At 40.4% G+C, this 24,111-nt stretch overlaps 1 protein-coding gene across 6 annotated transcripts in view; it reads left to right on the top strand.

Annotated features, from left to right (window-relative positions):
- Positions 1-24,111, top strand: part of TMOD2 (tropomodulin 2) — an 85,304-nt gene that overhangs the window by 21,384 nt on the left and 39,809 nt on the right. For 5 of the 6 annotated variants that reach the window (XM_022579489.3, XM_022579490.3, XM_022579491.3 and 2 more), the window contains 5 exons: positions 691-777; positions 6,896-7,026; positions 8,606-8,713; positions 17,632-17,775; positions 23,277-23,421. In XM_022579489.3, the coding sequence (XP_022435197.1) occupies positions 691-777; positions 6,896-7,026; positions 8,606-8,713; positions 17,632-17,775; positions 23,277-23,421 (615 nt within the window). The other variant, XM_089907222.1, reaches the window with a different exon arrangement.

Genomic DNA, 24,111 nt, shown 5'->3' with positions numbered 1-24,111 from the left:
GGCAGTTGGAGTTAGAGCATGCTCAGTGTTGTCACCCCAGTGCTGTCCCCTGCATACTGTACTGCCCCCTGGTGTAAGTTCCATGTAGTACAAGAGACTCAAAAATCTCAGCCTGCTTATCTGACTTTTTATTGTTGACATCTCTTATTTCCCACCCTGGGATGTTCTAGATGGGAAAAGAACCACTCTTTTTGGTACTGACAGATGGGAGAGATGGGGAGGCTTACATTGGAAAAGGCCCATGATCTTTCTGCTCTTTGTCTCTGGAAAAACTACATGCCATAGTATGTATTATGTTAGCTCTTAAACTATCCTTAGACTCAGTCCTACGTTCACATTTTACAGATGAGAAAACATAAGGGATGAATCTACTTAACTAGGACATCTATGCAGATTTTCAGTGTGGAGCTATGACGAGACCATTGTCCCTCAGATCCTACATGATTCTACACGTATAGATGTAGAAAGACGTGAAGATTGCCAGTGGTCTTGGGAGGAGGGTTTCTTTTTTTTTTTTAAATAAGCTTATTTCATACTATACATGTGTCATGCACTTTGCAAGGCAAGAGGGTCTGGAGACTTATCTTTATGATACGAAGAATTGTTCTTCGAGGGGCAAATTAACAATGTGGACATCTTAACACGCTTTCTCAAACTTAAGGTTTATTCACTGATTATCTTTGCTTTCAGCTGTTCTTGGAGTACACAATTTGCTCAACAATCCCAAGTTTGATGAAGAAACGGCCAGCACGAAAGGCGGCAAAGGGCATGTGAGAAGTAAGCTGACGTGAAATATGTGGTTTTATGAAACTTGGGAGCCTCCAGGTGTTGCTGGTAGGACAGAGGCCTGTTGACTGGGCCCCCTGGGGAGTCCAGAATTCTTTTAGGCTTTGAAGGTGGTTTTTGCCAGTTCACCAAGGATCACTAGGCTCTGAGCAGTCAAACCAGGATAGACTAGCCAATACTGGGAGCTCTGTCTGGCAGCGTAACTAGTACCAATCAGTGTTTTGCCCAGAACATACTGTCTTGATAGGTCTGTTCAGTCAAAAGAGAAAATTACTGATAAAAAAGGTTGCTTAGGGCTTCCCTGGTGGCGCAGTGGTTGAGAGTCCACCTGCCGGTGCAGGGGACACAGGTTCGTGCCCCGGTCCGGGAAGATCCCACATGCCGCGGAGCGGCTGGGCCCGCGAGCCATGGCCGCTGAGCCTGCGCGTCCGTAGCCTGTGCTCCGCAGCGGGAGAGGCCACAGCAGTGAGAGGCCCGCGTACCGCAAAAAACAAAAACAAAGAAACAAACAAAAAGGTTGCTTAGCACAGAATGCAGAGTTTTATGTTCTTAACGATGTTTTAATCAACTCTGGTATCAGATAAGTTTCCTACTCTATTCGAGTGCCTTTTTGTCTCAGTAACGGATGTTTGTCATTAGAATTTGGATAACTGCTTCCCCCGGAGAGCACGAAAGACACACTGGCATGGACTTGCTGGCACAGAATGCACCAGACCGCTATCTTCTATGTCACCATTTTCTGGAGAAACGTACAGTCATTAGACTCTCTCACTCATTCATCGGTCATTTACTAAATACCTGCTGTTTCAGGAATGTCCTAGGCTTAGGTACAAAGGTAAAAAAGGTGGTCCCTGCCCAAAGGAACTTATCTATCCGTGGGAGGGATGGATCAGTAATGAGGTAATTTCAGTACAGTGTGATCCAGGTACTATGAAAACTCACAGAAGATCACAGCTTTTCTTAGATTAATTATATTTTATTCTCTTTGACAGTGATTTGGGCAATGCTTTCTAGTCTCAGCAGTATATTTATCAGTTGATGTTTATACAGGGTAATTTACCCAGACAATGAGCAATATTCCTTTTATTTACCTTCTGTTTGCTTATGCATACAGATGCAAAGTGTTCATCCTTTTAATTTCAGTATCAAAGGGTAACATTCTGACAACATGTTTGTTATTAAAAGTCTGGTGCATAACCTTCTGGGTTTTTATACATACACATACACACACATATCATTAACTTTTTAAAAGACTTAATTTTTTTAGAGCAGTTTTGTGTTCATGGCAAAATTGAGAGAAAGGCACAGAGATTTCCCATATACCCCCTGACCCTCCACATGCACAGCCTCCCCCATTTATCAACATGCTACACAGAGTGGTACGGTTTCTACAGTTGATGGACTTACGTTGACACATCGTTATCACCGAGTCCATAGTTTACATTAGGGCTCACTCTTGGGGTTGTACATTCTCTGGGTTTGGACAAATTAACAATGACATGTTTCCACCATTACAGTATCAGGCAGAGTAGTTTCACTGCCCTAAAGTTCCTCTGTGCTCTGCCTATTTACTTCTCCTTCCCTGCTAACCTCTGGCAACCCCTGATCTTTTGTCTCCATCATTTTGCCTTTTCCAGAATGTCATATAGTTGGAATCATACAGTATGTAGCCTATTCAGACTGGCTTCTTTTACTTAATAATATGCAATTAAGGTTGCTCTGTGTCTTTTCATGGCTTCATAGATCATTTATTTTTTTAATTGAGATATAGTTGATGTACAATATTACATGTTACAGGTATACAATATAGTGATTCACAACTTTTAAAGGTTATACTCCATTTATAGTTATTATAAAATATTGGCTATATTCCCTGTGTTGTATAATATATCCCTGTAGTTTATTTATTTGTACTTCTTAATCCCCTCCCCCATCTTGCCCCTCCCCTCTTCCCTCTCCCCACTGGTAACCACTAGTTTGTTCTATGTATCTGTGAGTCTGTCCTTTTTGTTATACTCACTAATTTGTTTTATTTTTTAGATTCCACATATAAGTGACATCATACAGGATTTGTCTTTCTCTGTCTGACTTATTTCACTTAACATAATACCCTCCAAGTTCATCCATGTTGTTGTAAATGGTAAAATTTCATTCTTTATTATGACTGAGTAGTATTCCATATATATTATCCATTCATCTGTTGATGTACACTTAGGTTGCTTCCATATCTTGGCAATTGTAAATAATGCTGCTATGAACATTGGGGTGCATGTATCTTTTTAAGTTAGTGTTTTTGTTTTTTTCAGACATATACCGAGTAGTGGAATTGCTGAGTCATATGGTAGAGATAGATCATTTCTGTTTAATGCTGAATAGTATTCTGTTATCTGGATATACCACAGTTTATTTATCAGTTCACCTACTGAAGGACATCTTGGTTGCTTCCAAATTTTGGAAATTATGAATAAAGCTGCTATAAATATCTGTGTTCAGGTTTTAGACATAAATTTTCAGCTCCTTTGGGTAAATATCAAGGAGCCCGATTGCTGGATCTTACGGCAAGGCGTTTGGTTTTGTGAGAAACCACAAAACTGTCTTCCAAAATGGCTGTACCATTTTGGATTCCCACTAGCATAGAATGAGAGTTCCTGTTGCTCCACACCCTCACCAGCGTTTGGTTTTGCCAGGGTTCCAGACTTTGGGCATTCTAATAGATGTGTAGTGGTATCTCATTATTTTAATTTGCATTTCCCTGACAAATATGATGTGGAACATCTTTTCATATGCATATTTGTCATTTGTATGTCTTCTTTGGTGAGATATCTGTTAAGTTCTTTGGCCCATTTTAAAAATCAGGTTGTTTTCTTACTGTTGAGTTTCAAGAGTTCTTTGTATATATTGGATAAGTCCTTTATCAGATGTGTCTTTTTTTCTGATTTTTTTTTAATGAATGAAAGATTTTTAAAAATTCTATAGTGCTTTACAAATTTCAAAAGTTTCATACACATGATTTCAAATAATCCCATAATAACCCTTTTTTTCCCCTCTACCCCTATATTGCCCCTCCCCTCTTCCCTCCCCCTACTGGTAACCACTAATCTGTTCGCTACATTTGTGAGTCTACCAGATATGTCTTTTTTTTTTTTTCTTTGCGGTACGCGGGCCTCTCACTGTTGTGGCCTCTCCCGTTGCGGAGCACAGGTTCTGGACGCGCACGCTCAGTGGCCGTGGCTCACGGACCCAACCACTCCGCGGCATGTGGGATCTTCCCGGACCGGGGCACAAACCCGTGTCCCCTGCATCGGCAGGCGGACTCTCAACCACTGTGCCACAAGGGAAGCCCTATCAGATATGTCTTTTGCAAACATTTTCTCCCAGTCTGTGGTTCATCTCCTCATTCTCTTGAGAGTATTTTTCGCAGGGTGGAAATTTTTTATTTTAATGCAATCCAGGTTATCAGTTCTTCCTTTCATGGATTATGCCTTTGGGGCTGTGTCTAAAAATTCATCTCCAAACCCAAGGTCATCTAGATTTTATCCTATGTTATCTGTCTCATAGTTTTGCATTTTATATTTAGGTCTGTGATCCATTTTGAGTTAATTTTTGTGAAGGGTGTAAGGTCTGTGCCTAGATTCACTTTTTTTTTTCATGTGGATGTCCAGTTGTTCCAGCACCATTTGTTGAAAGACTGTTCTTTTCTCCACTGTATTACCTTTGCTCATTTGTCAAAGATCAGTTGACTGTATTTATTTGGGTCTCTTTATGGATTCTCTATTCTGTTCCATTGATCTGTTTGTATATTTTCACCAATACCACACTGTCTTGCTTTCTATAGCTTTAAGTCTTGAATTTGGATAGTGTCAGTTCTCTAATTTTGTTCTTCTCTTTCAGTATTGTGTTGGCTATTGTGAGTATTTTGCCTCTCTATATAAACTTTAGAATCAGTTTTTTGATATCTACAAAATAACTTTCTGGAATTTTGATTGGGATTGCATTGAATCTATAGGTCAATTTGGGAAGAACTGACATCTTGACAATATTGAATCTATCCATGAAATATCTCTCCATTTAGTTCTTCTTTGATTTCTTTCAGTACAGGTTTGTAGTTTTCTTCATGCAGATTTTATATATATATATATATATATACACATACACACACATATATATGTATATATATACATATATATAGTTAGATTTATACCTAAGTATTTCATTTTTCATTAACATTTTTTTCAAATTGTGATTCTCTTCTCTTATCAATACCTGTAGGTTTACCTCATTCTTCTAATGAATAGATAGCCTCGTATTATGTGATTATGCTATAACTTGTTTACCATTTTTGCATTGATGGATTTTTTTTTTAAATTTATTTTATTTTTTTATGTATTTTTGGCTGTGTTGGGTCTTCGTTTCTGTGCGAGGGCTTTCTCCAGTTGCTGCGAGCAGGAGCCACTCTTCATCGCGGTGCGTGGACCTCTCACTATCGCGGCCTCTCTTGTTGTGGAGCACAGGCTCCAGACGTGCAGGCTCAGTGGTTGTGGCTCACGGGCCTAGTTGCTCCACGGCATGTGGGATCTTCCCAGACCAGGGCTCGAACCTGTGTCCCCTGCATTGGCAGGCAGATTCTCAACCACTGCGCCACCAGGGAAGCCCTTGATGGACATTTTGTTTATCATGTTTTGCTGTCATAAGTAACGTATCAGTGAACATCCATAAATATATATCTTCATATATTCATGCTACTTTTTCTGTAGATTAGACTTTTAGATATAGAATTGCTGGGTCATAAAGTATCCACATTTTATATTTTAATAGATAATGCTGGGCTTCCCTGGTGGTGCAGTGGTTAAGAATCCTCCTGCCTATGCAGGGGACACGGGTTCGAGCCCTGGCCCAGGCAGATCCCACATGCCGCGGAGCAACTAAGCCTGTGCGCCACAACTACTGAAGCCCGCGTGCCGTGCTTCTCAATAAGAGAAGCCACTGCAATGAGAAGCCCACGCACTGCAACGAAGACGCAACGCAACCAAAAATAAAAATAAAATAAATTTTTTAAAAAATAGATAATGCCAAATTACTTTTCCAGAAAATTTGTACCAGTTTACATTCCCACCAACAATGTATGAGGATGCTTTTTCCTCCACATTGTTGCCAACTCTGAATATTCTCTTTTTACATTTCTTGGCTAATCAAATGGTATCTCATTTTTTAATTTCAGAGTTTAATTACTTATTATCTTTTTTGGTTGACTGATAGAGATTCCTCTGATCATTAGTTGTTCATTTTCGATTGGGTTGTATTATTGACTTGTAGGAGCTCTATGTATCCTGGGATATGAACCCTTTGTATGTTACACATATTGCATACATTTTCTGTTAACTGCTTTTGAGAATTCTTCCATTCTTCTTTTCTATTCCTTTCTCTTCCCATACCATCCTCAAAATTAAAGCTCCAAAATGGAACTCAGAGGACAGTGGGCCAGGGGAGGATTAAGGTTTGGGAAATAAAGAGACTCATTTTTGGGCTTCCCTGGTGGCGCAGTGGTTGAGAGTCCGCCTGCCGATGCAGGGGACACGGGATGGTGCCCCAGTCTGGGAAGATCCGACATGCCACGGAGCGGCTGGGCCCGTGAGCCATGGCCACTGAGCCTGCGTGTCCGGAGCCTGTGCTCCACAACGGGAGAGGCCACAGCAGTGAGAGGCCCGCGTACCGCAAAAAAAAAAAAAAAAGAGACTCATAGTTTTGCATCTTAGATTCTTTGGTTTGGTTATTATAGTCTGAAAGAGGTCCATGTGGAGCAGCAGTAACTACCCACGGGTATTCTTTTGGGTGTTGGAGTTTGCTGTAGGGCCTCCTGCACTTTTGGCCCCATGGAGCATCAGCCACTGAGACTTCTCATTGCAGGTGAAAAACACCCACCTTTGAGGCTGTAACTCAGAATCATACCATTCCTGTGCTTGCTTAGTTGAGAGTAAGCTTACTGTCATTGATATCGGAGTATTATTGGAATCAGAGCATATGAAAGGAAGGTCATTTTGGGGGACGTCATCTCTGATTTTTATGGGAGAGCCCTTACATTTTATTTTTAAAATTAAAACTTGTGTCTTAGATGTGGTCAAAGGTGAAAAGGTCAAGCCAGTGTTTGAGGAACCACCCAATCCCACAAATGTGGAAGTAAGTCTGCAGCAGATGAAAGCCAATGACCGCAGCCTGCAAGAGGTCAACCTCAACAACATTAAGGTATTTCATTACGAATGTTGTCCGTTGAGGTCAGAAAACTTACTGGAGGTGACTGATTGCCTGTTTTACACCTGTTTAAAATCCTTTGTACTCAACTGGATTTTGAGGCACAATATCCTATTTGAAAGAAGTGGGTTTTTTAAAAAGAGTGATTCCTAGAATTCTTTGAAAAGAATCACAGTACTTGTGTTATACACAGTGTATTAGCTATCTATTGCTGAGTAACAAATTACTCCAAAACAACAAGCAGTTATTATTTCACATAATTTCTGAGTGTCAGGAATCTGGGAGTGACTGGGCTGGGTTGCTGTGGCTCAGGGTCTCAAATGAGGCTATAGTAAAGCTGTCAGCCAGAGCTGCACTTGTGTGAAGACTTGACGAGGGCACAGAAATCCATTTCCAAGATGGCGCAGTCATGTGTCTGTTGGCAGGAGGCCTTAGTTTCTCAGAACGTGGATCTCTCAGTAGGGCTGCCTGAGTGTCCTCACATCATGACAACTGGCTTCCCCCAGAGCAAGTGATCCAAGAGAAAAAAAGAGAAACTAAGCTGGAAGCCACAGTGCCTTTTATGACCTATTCTCTGAAGTCACACATTGTCACTTCTGCTTTGACCATAAGTCATGTCACTCTCAAAGGGAGGGTAAGATGTGTGTATGTGTGTGTGAGAGAGAGAGAGAGAGAGGGGGAGAGAGAGAGAGAGAGAGGAGAGAGCACTGCCTGACATCTTTTTTGTTCATTCTTTTTGGGCCAGTTTCTAGCATTTAATAATATTAACTGATTTTTATTAAGTACTCGCTATGTGCCATATCCTTTGCTAAATACTTGAAATTCATTATCTCATTGAATCCTTAGTGGGACTTAAAGAGGTTCAGTTGCCCACAGTCACAGAGCTGGCCTGTAGTGTTCTGTAAACTCACATTAGCCTCTAGCTGTGCCCTGTATTGTCTGCCTCCCCAGTGCCCAGTACTAGGCTAAGTGCTGTGGAAGAGGAAGTAAGAGTCACGTGGTATTCATTCTGAAGAACTTAAATTACGAGAAAAACACTAAGCGAATAATTACATGATGTGGTCAGCCCCCACATGTGGAATTGTGGGTAAGGAAAATTTTGATCCTGCCTAGGAGAGCCAATAAACCAAGGAGGTGATATTTCTGCTAGGTCTTGAAGGCTGAGTAGGAATTAGAGCAAAGGATAAAGAAATTTGTAGGCAAAAGGAAAAGCATATCTAAAGGTATGGACAAAAGAAAGACCATGGGATAGTAAAAGAATGGCAAGCAGGTCAGTCTGGCTAAAATATAGACAATGAAAGAAGGAAAGAGGAAAGTGTGCTGTATGCATAATTTGGACAGTAGGGTAAACAGAAGTGATAACCAGAATGTCACATTGTGTTAGATTCCCTTATTGGACACTAAGTGGTGCTATTTGGTTTAGGATAGGTTGGCTGCTGGAGAATGGGTGATGCAAGTCTTTTAGAAAGGGTAACATCTAAACATACAAGGTATTTAAAAGCTGTTGGTCCTTAGCTTGGGGTGAAGGTGCTGCAGAATGATTCATCAAGGATCTGTGTCTTCCTCGTCTTAGAACATTCCAATTCCAACCCTGAAGGAATTTGCAAAGGCTCTGGAGACCAATACTCACGTGAAAAAGTTCAGCCTGGCCGCAACCCGCAGCAATGACCCTGTGGCGATTGTGAGTAAAATTCTTACAACTATAACATGAAAATATTTAATTCATTAGAAGCTATTTTTAATTTGTTTTATCAGTTAACAATGTTCAGATCAGGTAAATTTATTTTCTGTATAGTTAATAAACAAAATTAGTTATAATGAGACAGTAAAACAAGAACCCAACTATCAGGCACTTTGAATTCACTAGAATTTTGTTAGCACTACACTTTTTGGAGAAAGAGACAAGATTAGATTTGTTATTTAGCTAAATAAATATTTAGATTTTGTTCTGTGCTTAGTACAAATTTTCTGAAACGTTTGTATCTACAGTAACGTTCTGTCCCAGTAAATGGATATTATGAGACCCCCCCGCCAAAGCCTACAGGAAATCGGCCCATATAAAAAATGTTAACATATATTTCATTTTAATCTTTGAAATGGATTACACAAAAACAGAAAGATAGATCAATGGAACAGGATAGAAAGCCCAGAGATAAACCCACGCACATATGGTCACCTTATCTATGATAAAGAAGGCAGGAATGTACAGTGGAGAAAGGACAGCCTCTTCAATAAGTGGTGCTGGCAAAACTGGACGGGTACCTGTAAAAGTATGAGATTAGATCACTCCCTAACACCATACACAAAAATAAGCTCAAAATGGATTAAAGACCTAAATGTAAGGCCAGAAACTATCAAACTCTTAGAGGAAAACATAGGCAGAAACTCTATGACATAAATCACAGCAAGATCCTTTTTGACCCACCTCCTAGAGAAATGGAAATAAAAACAAAAATAAACAAATGGGACCTAATGAAACTTCAAAGCTTTTGCACAGCAAAGGAAACCATAAACAAGACCAAAAGACAACCCTCAGAATGGGAGAAAATATTTGCAAATGAAGCAACTGACAAAGGATTAATTTCCAAAATTTACAAGCAGCTCATGCAGCTCAATAACAAAAAAACAACCCAATCCAAAAATGGGCGGAAGACCTAAATAGACATTTCTCCAAAGAAGATATACAGATTGCCAACAAACACATGAAAGAATGCTCAACATCATTAATCATTAGAGAAATGCAAATCAAAACTACAATGAGATATCATCTCACACCAGTCAGAATGGCCATCATCAAAAAATCTAGACACAATAAATGCTGGAGAGGGTGTGGAGAAAAGGGAACAGTCTTGCACTGTTGGTGGGAATGTAAATTGATACAGCCACTGTGGAGAACAGTATGGAGGTTCCTTAAAAAACTACAAATAGAACTACCATATGACCCAGCAATCCCACTACTGGGCACATACCCTGAGAAAACCATAATTCAAAAAGAGTCATGTACCACAATGTTCATTGCAGCTCTATTTACAATAGCCCGGAGATGGAAACAACCTAAGTGTCCATCATCGGATGAATGGATAAAGAAGATGTGGCACATATATACGATGGAATATTACTCAGGAATATAAAAAGAAACGAAATTGAGCTATTTGTAATGAGGTGGACAGACCTAGAGTCTGTCATACAGAGTGAAGTAAGTCAGAAAGAGAAAGACAAATACCGTATGCTAACACATATATATGGAATTTAAGAAAAAAAATGTCATGAAGAACCTAGGGGTAAGACAGGAATAAAGGCACAGACCTACTAGAGAATGGACTTGAGGGTATGGGGAGGGGGAAGGGTAAGGCGTGACAAAGCGAGAGAGAGGCATGGACATATATACACTACCAAACATAAGGTAGACGGCTAGTGGGAAGCAGCCACATAGCACAGGGAGATCAGCTCGGTGCTTTGTGACCGCCTGGAGGGGTGGGATAGGGAGGGTGGGAGGGAGGGAGACGCAAGAGGGAAGAGATATGGGAACATATGTATATATATAACTGATTGATTTTGTTGTAAAGCAGAAACTAACACACCATTGTAAAGCAATTATACTCCAATAAAGATGTTTAAAAAAATGAAATGGATTAATGTGTCTCAAAAATATTTTAAACAACCAAATCTTGAAACATTTTTTGTTTGATACTGTTAACCAGAATATGAAAAAAATAAAAAACAACCAAAAGCCCTATTCCTTCTATGCACTTCAGTTAATTCAGGTAAATAAGGAAGCCCCTGAACCCAAGTAAATAGTACTGCTGTTTCCATTATCAGCGTTAACCCTCCTATTAATAGCTCACATTTCTTGAACAATTAGTAAATGCCACTGCTGATCTCTGTGCTTTACTCACGTCATCTCACCTAATCCTCACTATAATACAGTGAGGTGTGTACTGTTATTAGTTCCCACTGTAACAGATGAGCAATTTGAGGCTCAGAAAGGTTAAGTAACTTTTCCAAAGTAACACAACCAGCAAGTGGCAGAGCCAGGATTCACCACCAGGTCTTTCTTGTTCCACAACCAGGATGCCTAACCACCAAGCTATGCTATATTTACATACTGTGCCTCACTGTCATACATTTGCTAAACTATGGCAGTTGTCAGAAGCCTGAGCATCAGGCTGCATCAGTGGTTCTACAGCATCTGATTCTCAGCACTTGAATTAAGCTAGAAAAACGAAAGTTTTCTTGACTTGATGATGCGATTTAAAGTAACATGTCTTTTGGAAGATCTAAAAGAGCATTAGGGACTTCCCTGGTGGCACAGTGGTTAAGAATCCGCCTGCCAACGCAGGGGACACGGGTTCGATCCCTGGTCCAGGAAGATCCCATATGCCGCGGAGCAACTAACCCTGTGTGCAACAACTACTGAGCCTGTGCTCTAGAGCCCGCGAGCCACAACTACTGAGCCTGCGTGCCACATCTACTGAAGCCTGCGTGCCTAGAGCTGATGCTTCGCAGCAAGAGAAGCCACCGCAATGAGAAGCCCGCGCACCGCAACAGAGTAGCCCCTGCTCGCCGCAACTAGAGAAAAGCCCGTGTGCTGCAATGAAGACGCAACACAGCCAAAAATAAGTTAAAAAAAAATAGCATTAAAAACGGACAACATGAAAGTAATGACTACCCGTCACAGTGTTGGCACAGAGTAGATATTTGAAAAATACTTGTTAAATGAATGAATGAACCTGCCCTCCAACCTCTCAGCATTAGACAATATTTCCATGATGACTACAGCAAATTTGAATTAAGCACTCATGTAAAAGAGGGGCTAAGCTACAGAACTGATGTTTTCACCAGTAATTCTTACATATCTAAATTTGTAGGTTGAAAGCAGTTTTGAATTTGAAACCTATCATTAAAATAGAAAAAGCAGAACTAGATTATTGGTAAGGTGAAGTTAGCAATTTAAGGGTTCTTATCTGTGTATGATTTTGTGTATAATCTCTGCCCTTTAGTAGGTTTGTTTTCAATAAAGCAAAAATATTCACAATACATTTTGTAAGTAAGTAACTAAAGGGATAAATAAAGAAATGATTTGTCATTTCTGTTAAATATATTATTTACAGTAAAATGGCAGGGATGGAAATAGTGTATAGTTCGTTGTCAGCACTGCTAGTAAGCAGTCTCACTTCTACTCTAAGTCAAATAGATAATTTGCTAAATGGACTAAATAAATTTCAAATATAATAATCTCTTTGTTACTGTTTTTAATCCAACAACTATGTATTGTATGTATGTCATGTGACAAGCAAACCATACAACTTCAAGGAAAAACTGTTATCCTTGAGGGTGTGAAAAGAAAAGCCTCTTTCAGCCTTGTGCCTGGATGGCTTCACATGGTCCAGCCCTCACCTGGCTGACCCCAGGTGGTTCCTCTTTCAGCTATGCTATAGTCAGGAAAGAACTTTTCTGTAGGTTGTAATTTGGTTGATTACCCCCCAGGCAACAGAGATATTCAGACTGTTATTATGGCTGAACAACTTGCTGTTGAGAATTACAAATCAGCATTAAAGCAAGAGCTTCAAGACTTTTCTATGTAAGGTTCAGAAACAGATTCAACAAAGTATTTGTGGGATTATTGTGAATATAGGCCAGCTATGTGTATGTGAGATGACATTATCCCCATTTTACAGATGTGGCAACAGAGGCTCAGAGTTTGAGTAATTTAACTAAGATTACGCAGCATGTGGCCAAGCCAGGAAGCAAACTTAAGTGACCTGTAATCGAATTCAGTTTGCCATGCTCCAAGCACTTCCATATAACCACACCTATAGCAGGGAGTATTAATGAAACTTGCCATAGTAATGAATGCCGATGTAGAGAAAAGGCCCAAATATGTAAAAAAATGCTATTACATATTATTAACAGGTATGCCACATAAAAATCAGAAGTTTCGGACAGCACTGTCCAATAGGAATAAAATGAGAACCACAAATGTAAGCCACATGTGTAACTAAATTTTCCAGTAACCACATTAAAAAAAAAATGGTGAAATTAAACTTAATAATGTATTTTATTCAAACTACCGTATCCAAAATATCATCATTTCAAAATGTAATGTGAAGATGTAATGAAGTCTTTTACAGTATTTTTTCCATACTACATCTTTGAAATCCAATGCATGTTTTACATTTAAAAACATTTAAAATTCAAGCACATATTGATTCAGAACAGGTGCTATTTAAGGGCTTCATAGCCACCTGTGTCCTGTGGCTACCACTGGAATAGTACAGGTTTGGACAGTGCATGAAACTGCTTTTCTGGGCAATTCTATAAAGTACTGAAAGCAAAACCTTCTCTTTAAAAATGTATTTCTACTCTAATTATTTACGTAACCTTTAAGAAATCTAGTCTTCGTTTTACTAATGTTATTATCCCCAGCACATGTAATAGATGCTCAAATATTTGCTGAACTGTGGTGAACCTGGGCCTACAGCCCAGGGTTATGTTTGGCTGGATCTCTCTTCCCTGTTTTGTTCAGTATGTGAAAAGTGTTTTCTCAAGTTTAAAAGAAATTGGCAGGATCGTGGCTACTTGCCAGGAGGTCCTGCAACTTTTTTACAAAGGCCTAATTGCTCTGACATTTTGCTATTCTAGTAATAGAAGTAAATCCCAAAGCTTGCAGCATCCATAAGGAAAGGCTTGATGCATTCCCTTCTGGGGCTCTAATTAAAATGCATACACTTAATTCTAACTAAAGACCTAGCACTGAATAAATGCACTTTAATTTACATGGTGTACAATAGCATCAGTCCAAATCCTTGAGCTTCCTGGTAGTTCAGGCAGCTGCTTGACTAATACACAGGGTTGTTCTTCTAGGCCAGTGATTGTCACCTCAGGGTGATTGTGCCCTCTAGGAACATTTGGCAGTGTCTGGAGATATTTTGGGTTGTCATGACTGGGAGGGGTACTGTTGGCATTTCGTGGGTCTCAGAGACTGCTAAACCTCCTACGATACACGGGGCAACCTCCCACAACAAAGAATTATCCAGCTTCATGGCAATAGACCCGAGGTCGGAAACCCTGTTCTTGTCCCAAGTTGGATTCCTTCTTCTTGTCTTTTCTGCCATTAAAGCAGTTAAAATAGTTCAGAAGTTCCTCGTTCTACTCCCCAGAGCAATCACTGTTAGCAGTTTATTTTTCATTCTTCTCATTGTATGACTTTAATTAAAGTGGTTTTCAATCCTTGCTGAACATTAGTTACCTGGAGAGCTTTTCAAAAATGCAGTTGTAAATCAACTACACTTCAATAACAAAAAACAAAGCAAACAAAAAAAACAACTGTCCAGGCCAAAGCCTGAGATTCTGATTTAATTCATCTGGGGTGGGGCCCAAGCACTGCTATATTTTTTAAAGCTTCCAGGTCATTCTAATATGGAACCAGGGTAGAAGAGCACTAATATACATGCACTTATTTATTTTTTATTTTTTGGTACGCCGGCCTCTCACTGTTGTGGCCTCTCCCGTTGCGGAACACAGGCTCCGGACGCGCAGGCCCAGCGGCCATGGCTCACGGGCCCAGCCGCTCCGTGGCATGTGGGATCTTCCAGGACCGGGGCACGAACCCGTGTCCCCTGCATCGGCAGGCGGACTCTCAACCACTGTGCCACCAGGGAAGCCCTGCACTTACATTTTTGATCAATTATCTTAGACAATTTTTGATTCTCCATTAGAAAAGCTGAGGGCAGTTCTGTACTCACTCTACCTTCTATTCCTCCTTCCTTTCTACCTCTGAATTGTAGTTATTCTATCATTTCACGCATTTGAGCTTTATACATTTTATGTCATTATATTCTGTTATGTATATAGATTGACTCCAAAAACATTAAAACATCACCAGCATTTACAATTATCTGGCTGTATAAATATATGAATCTCTGTTCTCATGGGCCTTAAAATCTGGTGACTAATGGCAGCCTGATTCTTGTTCCTTTGTGAGTAAATTCTTCTTGCGAAAAACTTTTAGGACTCTCTCTTTTCTCCCGGAGTTCTGAAATTTCATCTGTATGTGCCCACATAGTCTTTTATTTAGTCTGCTGAGCATCCAGCAGGTTCTTTCAGATAAAAACTTGAAGCTTTCTTCAACTCTGGGAAATTTTTCCCTATTATTTTATAGTTTCTTCCTTTCTGTTGTCTTTTTTATGGTCCTTCTGAAACTCCAATAAGATGAATGTTGAGCTTCTGGATCTTTCCCTCCGCACCTCCTAACATTTCTCTTGTATTTTCTCTTTGTCTTTTACTCTACATTTTTTAAAACATCCTCAGTTCCGTATTCTAGATCACCAACTTGCTCTTCAGCCATGATCATTTTATAATTCTAAATGCCCATTGCTTTTTAACATTTCAATGTAGCACAGATTTTCAAAACTTTTTCTTGTTTGTTGTCCTCTTTTTTAAAATATATGTAATAGCCAGATTTATTTATTTATTTTTATTTTGCGGTACGCGGGCCTCTCACTGTTGTGGCCTCTCCCGTTGCGGAGCACAGTCTCCGGACGCGCAGGCTCAGCGGCTATGGCTCACGGGCCTAGCCGCTCCGCGGCATGTGGGATCTTCCCGGACCGGGGCACAAACCCGTGTCCCCTGCATCGGCAGGCGGATTCTCAACCACTGCGCTACCAGGGAAGCCCTATTTATTTATTTTATGGCTACAATGTTTTTTCTTTCTCCTTTTTCTTTTCTTTTTTTTTTTTGTTGTTGTTTTTTTGTGTTTTTTTGCTGTACGCGGGCCTCTCACTGCTGTGGCCTCTCCCGTTGCAGAGCACAGGCTCCGGACGCGCAGGCTCAGCGGCCATGGCTCACGGGCCCAGCCGCTCCGCGGTACGTGGGATCTTCCCAGACCGGGGCACGAACCCGTGTCCCCTGCATCAGCAGGCGGACTCTCAACCACTGTGCCACCAGGGAAACCCTTCTTTTCTTTTTTTTTTTTGAAGTAGGGCAGGGTGGAGAGAGACTATAGCAATTAGAAGTTTTACATATTTATGTTTTCTGAATAATCTCTGTTCGCTGTATGGCATGTTCTCCTGTTTGGTCAACTTGGCTTTTCTCTTTCATGGTGTTGGTTTTCCTAATATGTCTAGTAATCATTAGTTGCCTGGTCATATTTTCAGTTAGAGAACAAAACTGATTTGTGTAAACTAGGACTGTTTCCTCTCCTGTTATGTCGATCTGGTTCACCAACAGCTCTCTCCCTTATAAGGGAAGCCCCTTTATGTTTCTCTATTTGTTACCAGCTGACAGGCCATATATTTTATTTATTAATTATTGACTCTGCCCCTCCTACTCAAATATAAGCTCCCTAGAACAGGGATTTTTGTTTTCTCTACTGCTTGCACACAGTAGAAGCCTGATAAATAGTCTTTTCTGGTTGAATGAATGAATGAATGAGTGAGTGCTTTTGTAAGCAGGCAGGTGAATTGATAGGTGGACTTCTCTGCAGTGTGTGCTTGAGAAGCTGGCAGGCAACCAGGGAGTACTCTGCAAGTGCTCCAGGTTGTCGGGCTTCACTCTGCAAGGGATACATTTCAGTATATTTCCTTCCTGGGCAATGGCCGCCTCTCCTCTCCCTTCTCCGACACAGTATCTGGTGGAAGATCTGGAGGTGCCTCAGTTTCTGCACTGCTTCTCTCTTGGGACCTAGCACCCTCACTAGAGCCTCTTCCTGGGAGATATCTCACTGATGGTTATGCAGGCAGTTGCTCTTTTTGAAGCCGCAGGGAGGGATGGTGTGCTCGCCACCTGCTCTAGCTGATCCACCTGTTCCTGAGGCAGCTCTTTAATGAGGCGCCCTAACCAGCTCTTACCTCTGGCACCTCAGGCAATTTTATGCTAATTTCTCCACCAGTCTTTCTGTTTTCTGTGTTTTAGCAATTCTTCAAGATAATGGCCCTCTTTTTTTGTTTTCTTGCACTGTGAGAGTTCCAGCCACTTAAAAATTATATCTTTTCTTCATGACAGTGGGAAACTTTGGGAATAAAGGGAGCAGACGGGTTCATGTGTGCAGTCTGCTGTCTTGAACTGGGACGAGTCTTCAGCGGTTCTACCACTCTGAGTGTTGATTTTGTTCCAAAAGTTATCTTTGAGAAATCCTGATTTGTGACGACCTGAAGTAGTGCCCAAATGCTAGTCAATGATAAAAAATTTTTATCCATTCATAGTAAAAGGGAAAAAATGAAATAATTCTGAGATTATGTCCTTTCTATTTTTCCTAATGTTAAAATGCCTTTTCTCAAAAAAAAAATTGACAGTGATAACAGATGGTAGTGAGTTTTTTTTAATGTCCTTACTTAATAAAACAAAGTTGTTAATTCTATGTCAGTATCCTTTTTTTTTTTTAGTTTTGCATGTATGTGTAATTCATAAGCCTGGACTGCTGAACTGAACTACCTTTATTGCATTTTTTAATTATTATCTTTGTTACTTGGAGGTGAAAGTATGATTTAACTAAGGTTTTCTTTAAGTACTGTAAAAAATATGTATTTAATGTGGGGGTGGGAAGCTTAGTAAATAAATCTTCAGAAACACTAATGGTTATTTTCTTTTTCACATAATAAGGCTTTTGCAGATATGCTAAAAGTAAACAAGACCTTGAAAAGTCTAAACATAGAATCCAATTTTATCACTGGTACTGGGATCCTGGCCCTTGTAGAGGCACTCAAAGAAAATGACACCTTGACAGAGATCAAGATCGACAACCAGGTGAGTTAATGCACAGGGTACATGTGAAAGGGAGGAATACCACAGTGGAGGGAGTTAAAAGACAAAGTTCTGTGACTTAACTTGATGTTCTGGCTTTCTGGTAAATTTTGACAGCTTCCGGCGTGTGGAGGGTGTGTGGGAGAGCATGTTAGTAATTAAACGGTGCACAGTGGGGAAGCCTGAGACAGAAAGCTCTCCCCAGCCCTGCGCTAGTCAGGAACCAGAGGAGGAAAAAGAGGAGATGGGGGCAGAGGTGTTGACAGCTGTTTTGTTCAGCCTTCATCATCCTTGCCTCTTAGCAGGAACTTCAGCGCAGTCCTGCCCCAGCCTTGCTCTTGCCTCTCACAGAGACTATGAGAAAAGCAGAATGGCCACACCCAGAAACAGACTCCTTGTCCTTGGTTGGAGCCTGCCAGAGCCAAGCTCCTGCTGTCTGGTGCTGGACACAGAGCCTTGTTTCAAGGACTCGGGGTTCTAGTAGATGGCCTGGCTTAGAGTAGTAGGCCACACCCACAGTGTGATCACAATCCCGGCTGTGCTGCAGCATTGCTCCAGGTCCCACCAACAGCCAAAGCAAGCCGCTTTTCCCTGGAACCACCCCCTCCTGTAAGCCCGAAGACCTCTTTTTCCCAGCATCAGCCTACAGTGTTGCTGTAGTCGCTCTACTGGTTTCAGCTGGTTGCTGCTCTCAGACAGCAACTCTCAGTTCTCAGCATGATGCTGTGCCCTTCCCCTTTGGCTACAGGGACGTGTCTGCAGTGGGATTCAGTGAATCTGCGAGGTCTAGACACTGTATAGTTGGAATAAAGGGCCTTGGAATGGACCAGAAAGAGGAGAAAGCAAGGAGACTTGTGCTGTGAGCATTCCCCTGTGGGGTGACGGGACGGGCAGTAGGGGAAGTGAGTGACCCCTGCATGTCTAGGAAAATCCCTGGTCTAGACCCTCCAAGATGTAATGAAGCCCCAGGGTCCCACCCAAGACTATTGCCTAAGCCTGGAGACCCCCAGCAGATCACATGAATAGTTCTACTCTCCTTTTTTTTTTTTTCTGCGGTACGTGGGCCTCTCACTGTTGTGGCCTCTCCCGTTGCGGAGCACAGGCTCCGGACGTGCAGGCTCAGCGGCCATGGCTCACGGGCCCAGCCGCTCTGCGGCATGTGGGATCTTCCCGGACTGGGGCACGAACCCGTGTCCCCTGCATCGGCAGGCGGACTCAACCATTACGCCACCAGGGAAGCCCTCTACTCTCCTTTTTTTTTTTTTTTTTTGCTAACCAGAACAAGTGGGCTGTTTCAGTGCAGGTCCTCTGTCCCTAGACTCCTCCTGAGCCTTGTTGCCGGGGGAGCAGGGGAACCCCACCAGGAGATAGGTACGCCCTCACTCTCACCCTCCCTAGAAGGGATGCATTATCAAAACAGCTTTCCCTTGCAGAGGTGTGGAGTGAATCCCTGGGAATGTGCACACGTGGCTGTACACACTTAGGAAGCTTGCTCCTGTGTATCCTAATGTGTCCAGCTGCTAGTAAATTAGGGAGTGGGAGAGTAGGAAAACAAGCTAGAGGGAAATATTAAGTGAGTGAAAAGAAGTGATAGCTCAGGGGTATATATCAAATAGGCTAGTGTCAGGAGGAAGTTATGAGGACTCTTTGTAAGTATTTCCAGGAGTGCTAAGACAGAATTGGATACCTCATTCCAAAGTATGTTTAACTTTCTGTGTTGGTTCAGGCCATTGTGAAACCCCATATCTGAAATAATGTTCCAGGTAATTTGTTACCAGTTCCTTGTAAGATACTACCTAGTTAGGGTTGCCAGATAAAATACAGTTAAATTTGAATTTCAGATAAACAGTGAATTATTTTTAGTACAAGTATGTCCCATGAAACATTTGTGACATACTTATACTAAAAAATTATTTGTTATTTATTGAAATTCAAATTTAATTGTGTGTCCTGTATTTTTATTTACTAAATCTAGCAACCTTATACCTATTAAATGAGCTGAAATCCTGAAAATTTAGAATAGAGTAGCTTTTTAGAATGCATGTGAAGAAGACCCTGAAATATAAAATCTGCTCTCTTAAATCCGTCTGAAGCATCAAACCTCCTCTCCCATCCTCAGTCATCTAGGGGTGGATTTGTGTAATTTTTCAACTCTCAATATGCCTCTGAAATGGCTTCTCTTTACTTATGATAAGAAAGAGTGTTAAGTTCTAAAGCAACTGGAAAAGTTATTTGCTTTATTCCAATAAAGGAAATTCAGACTCATAACTTCTCTTCCATCCAAATTTTCTTCATTGACTCATAGACTGTTAGAAGTAGACCTCAGTTTCCGTATCTGTACAGTGAAGGGTTTGAAATAAAATAATCTCTAAGACAGTTTCCTCAGGAAGGGCCAGCAGCTGAGACCAATTTAGCATCATTGCAGCAGGTAGCTGCACCGAAATGAAGGCCTGCTGAGAATCCAGCACTGGCGTGAGCTGCCATAACTAAGCTCCAGGTAAACAAGTGATGATTTAATCAGGTGCCCCTGTGAGACGAGCAATCAGTGATGCATATTAATGAAATGGGTAACTGCTAAATAAATTTGAATAGAGAAAAAAGGTCACAAAAAAAGTGATCTGAAGGACTATGTGCTTAACTTTTGTTTCTTTTTCTTTGTATTTAGTGACTTAAAATTAAAAAGAGAAACATCCAAATTATAAGAAATTTTGGTGCCCATTTGTTGCCCTGGGTTTATACAACACAAAAGATCTCAAATCAAAAAAAAAAAGACTCAGGCTAAGAAAGAAAGATGCTCTATGCTATATTACTTTCTCCCCTTCTTTTATATGCCCTCCTCCCAATATAATTTTCTTTGGCTCTTATATCCTTTTATCATCACAGCATGCTCAAGCTGTATATTACCCAAATCTAAGACTCCAAATGCCTAAGATTTGTGAGGGGAAATAGAGGGGTGTTATGTCATCCCTCTCAGTCAGCTACATCCATCTTGAGCTCCTTCTGCCCTTGGATAGCACCTTTGGCCCACCCCGGGGGCATAAGCCGTAACTACGGCAGCCCCGACCTTAGCTCAAGTCTCAATCTCTAATACAGCCCTGTTGTTTGAAAGTGTGTCATGAACTAAAGTTGCTCATGAAACTCTGAGGTCAGTATCTCCTACCTTTTTGCTGCCTCTCGCTCCCATGGCCCTACACTGCTGAGAACAGCAGTCTCTGTACTTTGGATACCCAGAATTGTTATTTTCTGACTTGAAATGTCACATTTTGTTCATTTCTTGGGGAGAGACTCGTTTGACAGGTTGCTGGATGAAAAGAAAGAAGAGGAACAGAGTTAAGCCTTGGAACTTGCCTAGAACACAAAAATTCCTCCATTAACTTTTCTTCTTCATCTGCCCAATACTTAAATTTTCCAAATTTAAAAGATATATATATATATATATTTAAATATATCTTTTAATGTATTACACATTTTAATATATTTAAAAGGTGTGTGTATATATATATTTAATATATTTAATCAAAATTGCATGATTCAGGCACAGACATAGACTTGGCAAAGCTATAGGGTCCAGAAACACACCCAAGTACACGTGAGAATTTTGCAGCAAGGTAGTATTTCAACTCAGCGGGGAAAGAATGAAGTAAAAGATGGTGGGTCTACTCACTCGCATTTTTTTTAAAATTTCTATTGGCGAATAGTTGATTTACAATGTTGTGACTCACTAGCATTTTGGAACAAAATTAGGTTGGGGCTGTATCTTAATTCTTCTACTAGAATTCATTCCAGGTAAAATGAAGATTTAAATACTAAAATATAAGAAATCATAAAACAAATGGAAGAAATGAGAAGTAGAGAGGCTTCTTCAACATGACATAAAATCTAAGAGACTAATAAATTTGACTGTATGAAAATGAAGAAAGGTCTTAATCAGAAAGTCAAAAGACAAACTGAGCAAAGTTTTTTTAGCATGTTTGACAAAGGGCTAATTTCCTAACATATACATTTTAAAAACAGGAACCACACGCTGGTAGAAAAATATACAAATGATAGAGGTTGGTAGTTTCCAAACAAAGAAATACAAATGCAAAAGAAAATTAATTGTTCTTAGTCATAATTTGAGAAATGCAAATTAAAGCAAGTAAATAAATACAAGTAAAATAAATTTTTACCCCTTAGATTGAAAAACGTGAAAAAGATTCATAATATCCCATGTTGGCTAAAGTAGGGAACACTAGCTCTCCAACACTATCAGCAGGAGTAAAAATTGTCACAACCTTTGAGGGTAAGTCAGTAATTTATCAAAATTTGAAACATGCTTACTCTTGGGCCCAGCTATAATTTGCCCTACAGGCACACTGGCAGAAATGCCCCAGGACATACTTTGTGTGCAAGGGAAGTTCACCATAGCATAGTTTGGAATAAGAATGGAAAGGAATGTAGCAGTCAGTAGAGCAAAGCTAAATAAATTATGATCACTTACTACAATACAATGCTGCACAATTGTTTACAAGGATGAGGGAAACATACTTACCTACATGAAAAGATGTTCTTAATGTTAAATGAAGAATAAAAACATGTTTCAGAACAATATGCTAGTGTGACCCATTTATGTGAAAAAAGGCATAGATGTAAATGTGATTATGTAGACATATGAATGCACAGAAAATGTTTCAAAGACTACATGCCGAACTGGCTTTCTGTATGGGGAATGGGAATACCGGGGAAAGGGAGCTTTTATATTTTATATACTTTTTTTGTTTGTGTTTTCTTTGTACTTTCTAAAAAAATTAATGAATATAGTATGAAACAATATACTGTGTTCCTTAAATTTAACTGTAAAATCCTAAATGTACATGCCCCATTTTTTAACTCTACTTTTTAAATTATTATTCTATGTCTCAACTTAAAAAGCAAACAGACAAAAAACCTCTTTCCACCAACTCAAAAAACTTAGGGGATTTTCCTGTAGTCCAATAACCCCTTCAGTGTTCGATAATTCAACTAGCTACAGTTCAAACCACTTTAATAAAGCCTCTTGAGGATCTCCTAGTGAGACTGTTGGGAGAGAATGGCCCATCTTCAGTTATTTTTGGATATGGACCCCAGAATAGAAAATTCTGTAATTGGATTGATTGCTATAAGACAGTGTCACTATTAAAAAATAATACCCTTTGTTCAAACAGCAGATACTGGGGTAATTGGAAACACCAAGTATTAGTTTTGCTTTAATTTTACATCTGGAATTGCCTTTTCCTTCGTAAATAATTTGCTTAGTCTTTTCAGTTTAACACGCCAGCAGATTCAGCTGTCTGTTGGATTTTGCTTCTCCACAAGGAACAGGTCTCAATAACTGTATGAGAGAAAACACCTCAAGTGATTTTGTCCCTTTCAATTTGAGACTTTTGCCTTTTTGTCCAACAAATAGCCATGCATCTTTCCCATGCGAGTAACTGTTTCCTCTTCCTTCTTGGCCATTCTCTGTATGTGTCCACACGTGCAATCAGAGACAGCAGTTGGGAACAGCCGTAGAGATGGAAATTGCCCAGATGCTCGAGGAGAATTCAAGGATCCTCAAGTTTGGATATCAGTTTACCAAGCAAGGACCACGAACAAGAGTGGCAGCTGCCATCACAAAGAATAATGACCTGGGTAATGCAGCCACAATATGTGCTGTTAGCAATTAGAAGAGCGGGATGACCATTCGTTTCTCCACTTCAGATGTAACATCTCACAGATACCTTTCCACTGGCCTTTGGTGTCAGCCCTTCATCCGAAGCACATTACATGGCCATAGGACTCCTCAACATCTTCACAGTGTTCAGGTTCTATTGTAGCATTCTTTCAAGAGGAGCTGTTTGTTCTTTTTTTTTCCAGACAGGCTTTGATTTTTGCTTGATTTCCTTTGTGCATTTACTTCTCTTTTACTTACTTCTTACATGTAATCACCCTCTGTTATCTACACCACAAGATGGACACAGTGACGTGGAACTTCCTAATTCACTTATGTGTGACTCCTGACTGTGCTTTTGTACTTGGGTTTAAGTATGGTTATTGGTGATTTACATGTGAAATGACCTAACAGAGCTATGTTTTTTAAAGTTTAAGCTCAGAAGTAGCTTTTTGAGTTAGCCTGTGTTTAATCTTTCCTGCTACCCACTCTTTGCTGAGGACTTCTGTTAGAATGAGGTGGGGCATGTCCTGGTCAACCCCAGCACAGAAGAATGGGACTGATTGGGAGGGCTCGTTCTGGGGACATCCCAGCCACCTGAAGCAGAGTGCAGCAAGACCATCCAGGTGCAGATAGTCCGGCTGGCAAGCAGTCTGCCAATAACACAGCTC

The sequence above is a fragment of the Delphinapterus leucas genome, chromosome 2 (genome assembly GCF_059928025.1).
Source record: "Delphinapterus leucas isolate spDelLeu-1000000601 "Yukka" chromosome 2, BTC_Dleu_Yukka2, whole genome shotgun sequence".
NCBI lineage: Eukaryota > Metazoa > Chordata > Mammalia > Artiodactyla > Monodontidae > Delphinapterus > Delphinapterus leucas.
This window is presented reverse-complemented; position numbering and strand designations above follow the sequence as displayed.